The sequence below is a fragment of the Macadamia integrifolia genome, chromosome 14 (genome assembly GCF_013358625.1).
Source record: "Macadamia integrifolia cultivar HAES 741 chromosome 14, SCU_Mint_v3, whole genome shotgun sequence".
Taxonomy (NCBI): Eukaryota; Viridiplantae; Streptophyta; class Magnoliopsida; order Proteales; family Proteaceae; genus Macadamia; species Macadamia integrifolia.
Window position 1 is genome coordinate 16065572 of NC_056570.1, and position 12563 is coordinate 16078134.

Genomic DNA, 12563 nt, shown 5'->3' on the forward strand with positions numbered 1-12563 from the left:
GAGGGGATTTTGTGTGATTTTTATGGAATGTTTATATCATGATGCATATGTGTATGATCATATCAATTGCATATTATAAATCTATTCTTGAGGTGAATATATATGTTGTATAATGATATGAGTGGCTATTGTGATCATAAATTGTGCATAATAAACCTATTACTATTAAAGAACTTGAATGTGTACGAGGTTGTGGGAGATTTCATAGAGTGAGAGGGCGTGTGGTCATGGTTGTAGGTGCAGTATGGCCGAGGTTGTGGGACATTTCGATGATCGAGGTTGTGGGAGATACCGGTACTGCATCCCCAAGCATGATCACATTATATTTGTAATGTGTCATGAACCATAATAAAATGCATTGGGCTAGGACAACTATTTTGGTGCTACACTCCTTGCCAGTAGGGGTGAGGTACTAGCTGTCCTACAGCACGGGTGACCAATGGGTTTTCCAAGAGCATGACTGTTCTACAACATAGGTGATCGATGTGCAAAATTTCAGGACCGTGGTGTAGGGGGGATTATTCATTAGGGTTTGTAGGGTGATCGATATGTTGGATTCTAGGACCTGCAGAGTCCTGACTTGCAACTAACGTATATTGGTGGGTGACCTATGGGATTTTCGGGACCAAGGATATCCCCTATGTTACAGTAGCACTAAAAATACAATATAAACTTAAAACTCTGTTGAATAGGAAAATGACTCGGGTGCTACACCCCTTGCCAGTAGGGGATGAGGAATTGGCTATCCTATAACACGGGTGACCAATGGATTTTTTGGGACCATGACTGTCCTACAACACGAAAGATCGATGTGCAGGATTCCGGGACCATGGTGTAAGGGGGATTATTTATTAGGGATTTACGAGGTGACTGATGTGTTGAATTCCGGGACCTACAGGCTCTTGATTCGCAACTAGCTATATTGCTGGGTGACAAATGTGTTGGATTCCAGGACCAAGGATATCCCTTATGTTACAGTAGTACTCATACCCTAATTTTAATTAGTTTAATGGATACACTTGTGTGATAATAATCCTGATCATAATTACACTCATTTAATCTTTGTTGTTCCATTATATTGCATTATATGTGTATTTCATTTTATCTTGTAAATCTTTATTGTTGTATCTATAATTGTTTGTGCATGTCCACCCCTCACTGGGCTTTGTGAAAGCTCACTCCCCGTTGTTGCCCCTTTTTAGATGTTCATTCAAGCAACCATCAGGATTCTATGGCTGAGGAACCGGCTCTCTACGAAGGTGACTTTTGGGACGAGGAACTAGCTACACATGAGGATGGTTGCGTATGTGACGATTGTGCATTCGAAGGACATTGAGGAGAGAGTATCATCTTTCATTTTTATTATTTTTGTACTAATTAGATGTAACCCTAGGGTTATAACTATAATTATAATTTCACTATGAAAACACTCTTTTTGATAATATGGTAAGTACCAATAGAAATCATCAGTTGATTATATTTTGATTATTATCATCTATGTGATCATAGAGTCATTTCATTGCTTTATGAACTTAAAGGACTGCATCATGGATTTTGGATGGATTGTGGACACATGTGTGTGTCCATGTCACCAGCCTTCAGGTGACACCCTACTCTTCAGAAATTAGTTTAAGAATAAGATCACTCAGCCTCGATGCCATAATTTTAGTGATGATCTTGCATATAAAATTTTTTATACAAATCAGTCTATACTTATCCAAGGAGGAGGTGCATTCCATTTATGGAATCAAAGTGATAAATCAATTGTTCACTCCATTGGGAAAGTATCCTAATATAAAAAAATATTTTACAACCTTGCATAAATCCCACTCCACAATGCTCCATTTTATTGTCCATATGTAATCGATATAACATTAGGGTCTCTCACACTAAAGTTTACTCTCATGGTGGAAACAAAAATCCGCTTCAGTCCCTATTAAGAATAGCTGGGCAGCAATCCTTTTTCACACTCTCCACTAGCTTTGGGTTGAAGAAAATAGAAGACAATATGATAATGTTTGCAGATCAACCGGTAATTACATTCCTCCTCAATCAAGGTTGATAATGTAAAGCATCGTTACCACAACGAACAACGCATCTCATACATTAAAACATTAAATTTATGTAAACTACTATTTTTAAAATATACAAAGACAAAACTCATGTGGTAAAAGAATCATATAATGCACATAGTATATTACTCCATACAATCATAATTGCAACATAAGACATCACATTAGTGACTAATACTATGTATTCGATGCTCTATTTAGAAAATTGTGCTATTTATATATAATGCAAATCATGGAATAAAATTTAATTTGTTTCTCTATTCTTTCATGTATATAACATTAGGTTTGCAAATCATACTTGTAATGATAAAATATCATTAAATCCAAGGTTTAGAATAGATCTACTGTTCATAAAATTTTATTTTGATAACACTATAAAAATATAACATTAGGTTTGCAAATCATACTTGTAATGATAAAATATCATTAAATCCAAGGTTTAGAATAGATCTACTGTTCATAAAATTTTATTTTGATAACACTATAAAAATAAGCAAGTTATGGTAGCGATTCCACTCACCTTGATATCGTTCTCAAAATTCTGCCTTAACTTATTTTGCATACTGCCATAGAAAAATAGAAAATAAATACCTTTGGAATTTCAAATAAATTTAAATTAGATCCTATTGAAACCTAACTCATATATATATAAATCTCGGATGAAAATAACATCACAATAACCTTCTTAGGTTAGGTATCAATCCTCCTAAAAAATGGTTTTCAGTCTGTAACAGATTCTGTCCAATAAATTTAAAAATTCATTAAACCACTTTCCCGAACCCAAATCACTTCCAATTTCAGATCATAAAACAATAATTAACAATACTTAACTATATTCAATAATATGAACACATGTATGTACTCTCAATAATTAATTCAAATCATAAAACAATACTTAACTATATTCAATAATATGAACAATCTCAGACTATTGTTCTGTCTGACCCATAAAATACTATTAACATAACAAAATCTTATTTTCTATCTCATCAAACTCATAATATAATTTCTATACCTTTAAATCATGATCTATCCCCTAAGTAGAACATAGAAAGTAATTAAGCCATGCTAAAAATTCTTACTTTGAAAATCGTTCGAACCTTGATTTCTTTTCTCATTTTTCTTCTCCATAATACATTTTTTTCTCTCTCTTTTTGTTTTTTCCTTTTGATTTTTCTTAAATAGAGGGTGAGAGGCAATAGAACCACATTTTTGGCCTCTTTTTGCCCCCTAATTCATCTCCAAGTTTATTTCTAGTCACAATTGATCTCCAACTCATTCTCTCACTTTTCCTACTATATCTCACTTACTTTATGCCTAAGGCTATCCATATTTCAAATGAAAGTCCCTCATTATTAGGAAATTTTTTAAGTGTTAATTATTAATTAGAAACAATTAGTTAGTTAAAGTTGTTAGTTAATTAGGTCTTATCCACTAGTTAGTTAATTGTCCATGTGGATAATAATAAGTTAATATATGTATATATATATATATATTTCTTGACAAAATGGTCGCGGTACATGCAGAAAAATAGGAATGCGAAATGTTTGGAGCTCGGTGAATGTTCACATAAATGATATGATTGACAAGTGTTAAATATGTTAATCCTGCTAACAGAGTTGTAAACGGTTACAACTCTGTTTAATATTATTAATATTTAAATAAATAAATAATAAAAATCCCAATATAAGCGAACTCCTCATTTCATTCCGCTTAGAAATCTCGATCCTCTCTTTCTATCTCTCTCTCTATGCTTCTTCTTCAAGGTTGTTCCTTCTTTCTTCTTCCTTTTTCACCGCTCTCCAATATAGTTGAAATTTTGTTTACCAATTTCAGTGAAGATTTGCATCCATGGTTATTTCTCATAGGTTAATAATATCCACCCAATAAATAATAATAAAATCCTAAATATTCAACAGCTTTGTTTACTTTATAAATTTAAATTTATCTTTTGCCATACATGCAAACTTTACTGTCCAAATCCCTTTCCTGATGATTAATATGTAAACATGGTATTTGGATATGTGTGGCCAAGTCTCTCATATGCTCAGTGCCTGAAAATAGTTATGTTGATTTTTTTCTTATCTCATCCTATTTTGAGAGAGAGATGATGATGATGGCGACTGTAGAAAGAAAGAACAGCATTGAAGAAAAAGCAAGAAGAGAGAGAGAGAGAGAGAGAGAGAGAATTGAGATTTCTCAACAAAATCGAAGGAGGAGTCCACTTATATTGGATTTTTATTTTTTATTTATTTATTTATATAAAAAAATATTAGACAAGTTAAGTAACCATGTCTGTCATCTTTCCACCCTAAAAATTAGGAATCAATTACAATATAAAAAACTAATAGATGGTTTAGATTAATCTAAATTTAAATGGACGGTTAATATTAAAAGAAAGTGAAAATAAGATTGCAATACGTACGTCCTGCTACCACTCGCCCATATTTCTTAATTAAATAAGTCAATATTATGGTTGACATTAAAATCATATTATAAAAGAAAAGTCAAGTTATGATCTAGTGGCAAAATGGTAAATCAGGGTTCATGGACAAAATGGTAAATTTCAGGGTGAAACCCCGAAAATTATTCTACAGTATAGTTATATCTAATGGATGAATTTTAGCACTTACCAAGTACTAATGCACATTCAGTGGTCTGGTATCCCCACTTTAAGTCACTCTGACCCTATAATGGTCAAAAGACAAAAATACCCCTAATCAGATTTCAGGGTATTACACTCAACCTCCTGAAAATACAATGCGACTCATCCACCCCTGATGTTAGATAAAGGGAAACTAGAAAGATGAGAATCCCCATTATCTATCATAGAATGATGAGGGATGGTAGCAGTCCGAGCTCCTCCTCCACGTCCTCCTCACGTAGAAGCTCCACCACCACGGCCTCTGATTGTAGCTTCCCTTCTTGGCCTAGGTGGCAAGCCCCTAAAGGCGTCCAATCCTTATTACCCAGATCCGACTCCAACCCAGATCCAACCACCTATCCTATCTCCAAACTTGGAAGATCACGGATTTGATTTGCATCCGTATCCTATGAGGTGAAGTTTCCCAATATAGCTGTATTTCCTCCAAGAGAGTCCAAAACGATTTGAATCTCCTCCTTCTCAACGCCTTGATTGGTAGGAATACTTTTGGAAAGGGGATCCTGGGGATCTACCCCTCCTTCTCAGTGCCTTCATTGGTTGGAAAATCAGTATATTTGGAATGGGGATCGTGGGGAATAATTTCCACATTAGCCGTCATATCACTCAAAATGTTTTTCAGCCTATCCTTAGTTTAATACAAGGGATACATGATCTTAGCTAATCAACTAAAACTAAGTATATTAACAGCTAATTATCTATATATTAACAGCTAATAGAACAAGTCAAGAATTAATAAAAAATAATAATAATAATTACAAATTACCCTCAGGTAACAATACTTTCATCTTCGGCGTCCACTGAAACCTTCCCTGTAACGTACCTCCCAGCAACATATTAAATAATACATCTGCCTAGTAATAGGGTATTACACCTATAATGCCAAAATGGGCCAGAAAATCACCAAATTCAAAAAATCCTTGGTCATTCATCAAGATTCAAATTTCAAACATAAACGGTTCTAAGGTTTGGAGTTCTGAAAATTATCATCAAAAAAATAAAAAGATAACTAATATCTGAAAAGAGCTGGAACAAATGGGCTGGGAATAAAATAGAAAAATATAACATAATGCCCGTTCTTTTTTCTTTTTTTTTTGTTAACCAAGCTGTCCGGGCTAGCTTACACGCATCTCGATTAATTCTCGGGGAGCCTAATGCCCCCTCTTCGTCTTCGTCTTCGTCTTCCTCTAGATTAAAGGGATGTCATTGCCACCACCAGCCTCGCTAGGGGTTGCCTCTGCTGCCGTCACAGCTCTGGCATCAGGCTCATCACAAACATCAACATCATAGGAGCTGCTAAGCTTGACTGCAACCGGTGCCATAAGGAGCAGCTGTTTGCTGGATATGGAGGAGGAAGTGGTGAGAGATTGGCCAGATTTCCCCTTACTGTTATCTGCGGAAAAGCCTTGCATCTATATGGCATGAACACCTTCAGTTAGGCCCTTATTTTAATTTCTTAAGAAAAGATTATGAACTAGGTATCAGATATAAAAAAAGTCCAGAAAAAAAAAAAAAACGCAAAATATCTAAACAGCAAAAGATGAGTTTGACTTTAGATAACCTTTTTTTTTTTTTTTTTTGAAAAGACATCTGCCAAATCCCTTAGGAGGCCTTGTGTCTACATGCATTAACCCTTGAGTTTAACTTTTGGAGATTAGTTCACTGGCAAGAGTGAATAGTCTTTATTCTTTCCTTTCTAGTGTAGAAAACTCATTTATTAGATTAACCAATATAAGTAATGCATATTAAACTCACCAGATTGTTGCCTTCAACTCTTGGCTTCTTAATCTTTGGCAATGGTCTTGGCACCACACCTGTTTCGATGTACCTTTCAACTTCCTTCAAAGATCGAAAAAATGTTCTCTCCAAATAATTCCAATAGTACTGCACAATTTTTCAGTTAAAATATTAACAGAAAGGAGAAACTAGGAAAAAGAGAAAAATAAAAATATATGCATAATTGTACTTTTCTCATTTTAATTGTTGGGAGGAAAGAGCCAGGCCCCTTAACGATTCTTTGTAGCAATAGGAGGACTCACTCGATCCAAATGTGAACAAATTTAATAATACTATTTCTAACATTTATAAATAAGAATTGATTTTTTTCTTCGGTGGATGAAAAATATATTAGACAAAAAAGAGAGAAACATATACAATAGACAAAGCCAATTCGGCTAAACAGGGGACAAGACCTTAACCAAAGGAAACTAGCCCATAAGGAAAGGGACAAAACAAATCCCTAAGAAAGAGGACACAACAAAACAAAATCCAAAGGGGGGAGAAACAAGAACAAAGAAGGGGATGCAAGAAAAATTGGTAGGGGTAGAAACATACAAAAAGGTATAAGTAAGATTAGATGTGATTACAGTTGGTTATCCAAAATATAATGAAGTACATATACAAGTGGCACTAAAGACATTGCAGTATTTTTGTCAGTAAGATGCCATAACGAATCTATTGTTATAAACCTGTATTGGAGTTGTTAGGGAGAGATGACAGTTCAAGAGAGGGGTGATGGAGAAGATGGTAATTCAAGGTTTCTAGATTCTCGTGGAGGATACGAAAAGCAGTTCTTTGATCCCTTCTAGGAGGCGGAGTGCCACTTTCATCCAAGGGAAGGAAGGACTGGCTAGGAAGAGGAGCAGGAGCTTGAAAGGCTGTATCCAGCCAATAAGGTTGTCAGGCTTACTAATCCAGCTATTGAGAATGAAGAGTAGAATGGGAACATCCGAGTCACCACTGTGGTTTAAATGAATAGGGTGACCTAGAGTTGGAAAGCCTCCTCGCCCTTGAAGAGTCATAACTTTCTTCTCATATATAAGGCTGTGCAAACTTCTACATAGGACTTCCTTTGCACATAATAATAAATAGTAATAGAGAAATTGAATCACCTTGACGAACTACCATCTTTTTTCTTTTGCTAGAAGATCAGTATTATATCTATACTTCCCTACTTAATCTAAGTTGATGAAAAATCTAACTCGCTACGGAAATCCAGTGTGATATCTTCTAGTTCTCGATGGTATGTTGTTTAAGCCATGACTAGGTTTTGAAGGAAAAATAACAGATTAGTAAACAAAAAAGAATTTCTTTCTCTTGTTTGACAAAATATTTTGGATATTAATTAGCAAGCAGACATAGACAATTTATCTCTTTAGTAAAGCGATTTAAACTATTGACTAAAAGGAAAAAAACAAAAAATTCTATAGCGATTTTATCCTTCATTTATTGGGTATATGATAAAATGGCAAGAATACCACTTTACTGGAATCAATTTTTTTCCTAAAACTTGGCAAGTAGACTTTATTAAATAAGGAGAAAGAATAATGATTATAATGAAATGATGGACTGCTAATCCACCTTTGGCATGGCCATCAGTAGCATAGCAACCTAATCGAAAGATTACACACGCTCATGAGAATTTGTATTTGGGCCTCATTTAGCTAAATGCAAAGGTGCTTTATATCTTTGGCTTGAATGTGATTTTATTGCAGTGGTAACAAGCATCTAAATCAGAACATCCCATGGATATTCCGGCAGCAATGGATGGAATATAGTGGTTACCTTTCTTCTATTACATGGAAAATTACCCACATTATGAGAGAAAGAAATATTGTTGCAGATATTCTAGCAAAAAGAGGGGCGTCGTCTCGATCTTCCGTATCTTGGATGGCACATCCTGATTTTGTTAATGATGAAGTCTTTGGGACATATAGGAAAGACCTAGATTTAAATTTATTTCAACTTGATTTTCTATCCTTCATTTGTAGTTTCTCTGTTCTGAGTCTTCTGCTAATGGCAATGCCGTAGCTGGAGTCTCAGGACATTGATATATGGGCTTTAGGTCCCACTGATGGCAATGCTGAAGGTGGAGCTTAAAGTCCCTTCTATATCTTTATATTTGTGGTGATTGTCTAGGTATGCCTGGACGCTTTCTTTGTATATTCCCTTATTCTAATAGATTTTTGCATTTGCTGATTTATAGCAAAAAAAGTATTTGGACCTCATTTGATCCTAGTAATATCCTCAACTATGAAAGAGGGTGGTCCATCCCAAGATGTAGAAGTCCGAGAAATTGCTGCATGCTTGGCCAGCTTGTCAGTGATATAATTTGCTTCATGGTAGCAGTGAGAAATTATCTAAGAAGAACAATCCAAGAATTCCATGTAAGACCAGCACTGCTACTAGAACATCCATGGAATTGTATGATTTTGAATGCATAACACTATGGCTTGAGAGTCACATTCGATCGAATGGCTCCACCAGTTCATTGTGATTTCTTGGCGAATGCCTATGAAAAAATCTCTAAATTCTACAAAAAAATTCGTAAATAATCCTTGAAAATTTGCAAATCATTGGATATGAATTCCTTTATTGTCTCTAAAAATTCCACTTAATCCTATTCAACCCGGGTTTCCTAAGGAGCAACCATCTATGTTCAATTTAATGAAGCCTTGCTTTGGAGGTTCCCCAAGAATTTCAAAGATTTTTTTTTTTATTTCTCACTAGGACAATCTTTAGATGCAAATGTCTGGATAATAACAGGTCAGAGACTGACTTCGCATTGATAGATTTGAAGGATGAGAAATTAGCTAGATCACGCAAAATTGCCCTAACAAGTAGTTGATATGTTGTGGTCGCATTATCATGGCACCTGTAGTTTCTTTCTTTCCAGAGATGGAAAGGAATAATAATAAGAAGAGCAGACCAGACCTGTCGCAATTGAACAACATTTGTTTTACTCTTCCACAATGAAAACGGTTCCTCTATTGACGGGAACCACTCCTCTAGATCTTAAATAAGAATAGGAGTTCCTTCTACACATAAGTGTTGAACCCACAATCAAGAAAAAGATAAGACAAAGATTATTGATTCTTATGGTATAAATCACACCTAGAGGCCATAGGCACCTTGTGCTTATTCACTTGATCATTAGTGGGAAGACGTTTGTGATACATTCGCCACCCAAACAAAGAAAATTGAGGATTCAAGCCTTTTTGGCACGTTAGGGTTGCCCATCCCTAGGGTCGATTCTTGAGTTTGATGCCTTCCCAAGCTGACTTAATGGAGAACTAACCCAATTATGAAAGGAACCACACTCTCTTGTCAGACACTATAATATATGGAAGCTCAATATTTTGGATTTGATCACATATCACCGTTAGTACGGGATTTGAAATGACTGGAAGAGAATAACATATGTTCGCTATGAAGTCTGCCACTGAAGTTGTTAGATCATGTGGAGAGAAAATTTTTTTATCAAGGATATCGACTAATTGAAAGCCCTCCTGTAATGCCCCAGCCCCATTAACCTTGAACAATATTGTCCTCTTTGGCCCATGGGCCTCAAGGCTTTAGAATGCGTTGAAAAGTCTTGAGGCCCATAAGCCAAAGAGGACAATATTGTGCAAGGTTAATGGGGTCAGGGCATTAAACCTCCAATCAGCGATCATGCCAATAAAAGATAGAGTTCCTATCACTTACAATCCACCCTTCAAATTCTCTCATAAATCCCCATACCTTGCAAATACCAGGTAGAATTGATGATATAGTTGAAGTCTTCAATGAACCATCTTTAGCAACTAAACTGCCTCTTCAAAATTTTTCGTACAATGACTGGTAATATTTTATAAAACAGCCCAAGTTTTCTAATAAGGCAAGGTTGACATCATAAAGTCTTTGAATACCCAATCCTCCTTGCTACTTTGGCTTGCATGGGTCATCCCATTTGACACTTATAGCTTTAGAGGTTAATGCGTCTCCAGACTAGATGAAATTTCTGAACCAAGTCTCCATAAGAGCAACAACAGACGATGGCTAAAGATATGTAGAGAATTTATGAATAGGAATCCTACTCATGACCGTTTTAACTAACTTAACTCTAACCACCATAGAAAGAAGGCGGTCCTACCATCATGATAGCCTTTCTTTAAAGTTATCCACTAGAGGCATAATTTTAACCCTTTCCTTGAGGAACAGAACGCCAAGGTATTGTGTTGGGAAACATTATTCAGGGATTCTCAAGACTTCTTTGATCTGATTTTTCCTTGATACAGGGATTGGACCACAATACATACAAATTTTATCTCAATTGAAAGCTTGACTAGAATAATATTGGTACTTGTCTAGGAACCTCTTGAGATGCTTCAAACCAAACAAGTCCACGTTGATGAAGATGAAAAGATCATCAGCAAAGAGAAAATGAGAGGGGTGACGTCATTTTTAGGCCCTTGGAGCTCTTTAGCTGAGCATGTACTTCTCAGTGCCTGAAGCCTTCAGCATAGCATTTCTTCATCAAGAATGAATAACATTGGAGAAAGTGGATCTCCTTGTTGAAGACGTTCAAACCCCCCGCCCCCAAAAAAAAAGGTCCACCATTGATTAAGATTGATAACTTTTTTGTGTTAAGGGATTTCTGAATCCAATCAATCCATCTGGGATGAAAACCAAACTTTTTCAAAACATCGAATAAGAATTTCCATTTCAGAGTGTCAAAATCTTTTTGAGCGTCTAGCTTTAAGCCCATCCCAACTCCAAAGCTCTTTTTTCTCATCAGGTTGGCAAGCTCTGTGGCCATGCCAATAGAACAGAATATCACCTTTCTGTTTTTTAAAAGCAACTTATTCTTCTGAATTAAGCTGAGGGAGCAAGGTAGACAAGATTTGCTAGGATCTCTAGGATAAGCTTAAAGCCAAAGTTTCCTCGACAAATAGGCAGAAAGTGTCCAACCTTCTTGGCATTATTCATCTTCGGGGATAAAACATAATTAATGCCTTTGGCAAGGAAATCAATCATTAATATCTTTGAGTCATAACTTTGTCCCATAAGTGGAAATTAAAAAAGAAAAAAACTCCTATATACGCTAACTATCTATTGAGAGAAATGTAATTGCTTTAATTCTATATTCTTTCGATTTTTTAATTTCATTTTTATAATCACTTGAAAAAAAAAAAAAAAAAAGATTTCATGGAAGATGGGATTTGGTGGCAATAAGAGTGGCCGATGACATTTTCTTTTGTCAAAGATGAGCAAAGAATATTATTAAGAGAGTGAAATAATTAGAAAATCACCACACAAAAAATAAAAAATAAAAATTCAGAATGTTGCCCACCATCTGCATGGACATTTTTTTTTTATGGTAAAACATCTGCATGGACATTTGCAGTCAAGCAAACTAAATCGTAATAAAATTTAAAGAAAGTAAATGACATGGTAGCATTACAAGTTCTACCAATATATGCCTTGCATTAGACCACAAAATAAAATATAAAACAATGGGTTCCATTTTATTTCCAAAGAAACCAAGGCTGAGGCTACAGAAGACATAAATATTGTAACTAAAGCATATTGATCAAAGTTGCACCATTGATGATGCACAAGGTAGGTCTGCTTGTTCACAATGGATAGGGCTTGGGGGAGAGTATGTATCAATATCACAACCATGGCTCATATCTTTATGCACTTCCTTGTCTATATTATGCAACCCAAAAATTAGTTATCATCTAGTATAAGAACTTTTCTCATATTTGAATTATGTTTTGTTTTTTTTGGTAATGACAGGTATCTAGGCCTTCAGTCTAATAGTCCCTCCGGCCCATATTGACTCCACAACCGCATGAACCATGTCATATCACATTTGAATGAGAACCATTCAACTTTCACTGGAAACAATGATGAGCACTAAACACCCCCATTTGAGTGGCCCCAAGGAAGTAAGAGGAGTTGAACTCAGAACCGCACACTTCCCGAGGCAAAGGTCTCTTTCCAACTCAGCTACCCTCTTGGGGTTGTCTCATATTTCGATTAATAAAATTTAATCTTTGGCAAAA

At 35.5% G+C, this 12563-nt stretch overlaps 1 protein-coding gene across 1 annotated transcript in view; it reads right to left on the bottom strand.

Annotated features, from left to right (window-relative positions):
• Positions 1 to 5634: 5634 nt before the first annotated feature.
• LOC122062167 overlaps positions 5635 to 12563 on the bottom strand; it is a 10675-nt gene continuing 3746 nt past the window's right edge. The window contains exons 2-3 of the mRNA XM_042625872.1: positions 6490 to 6618; positions 5635 to 6146 (exon numbers count right to left, since the gene is read on the bottom strand). Coding sequence (XP_042481806.1) covers positions 5922 to 6146; positions 6490 to 6618 — 354 coding nt within the window. The 3' untranslated portion in view covers positions 5635 to 5921. The remainder of the gene's footprint in view (positions 6147 to 6489; positions 6619 to 12563) is intronic.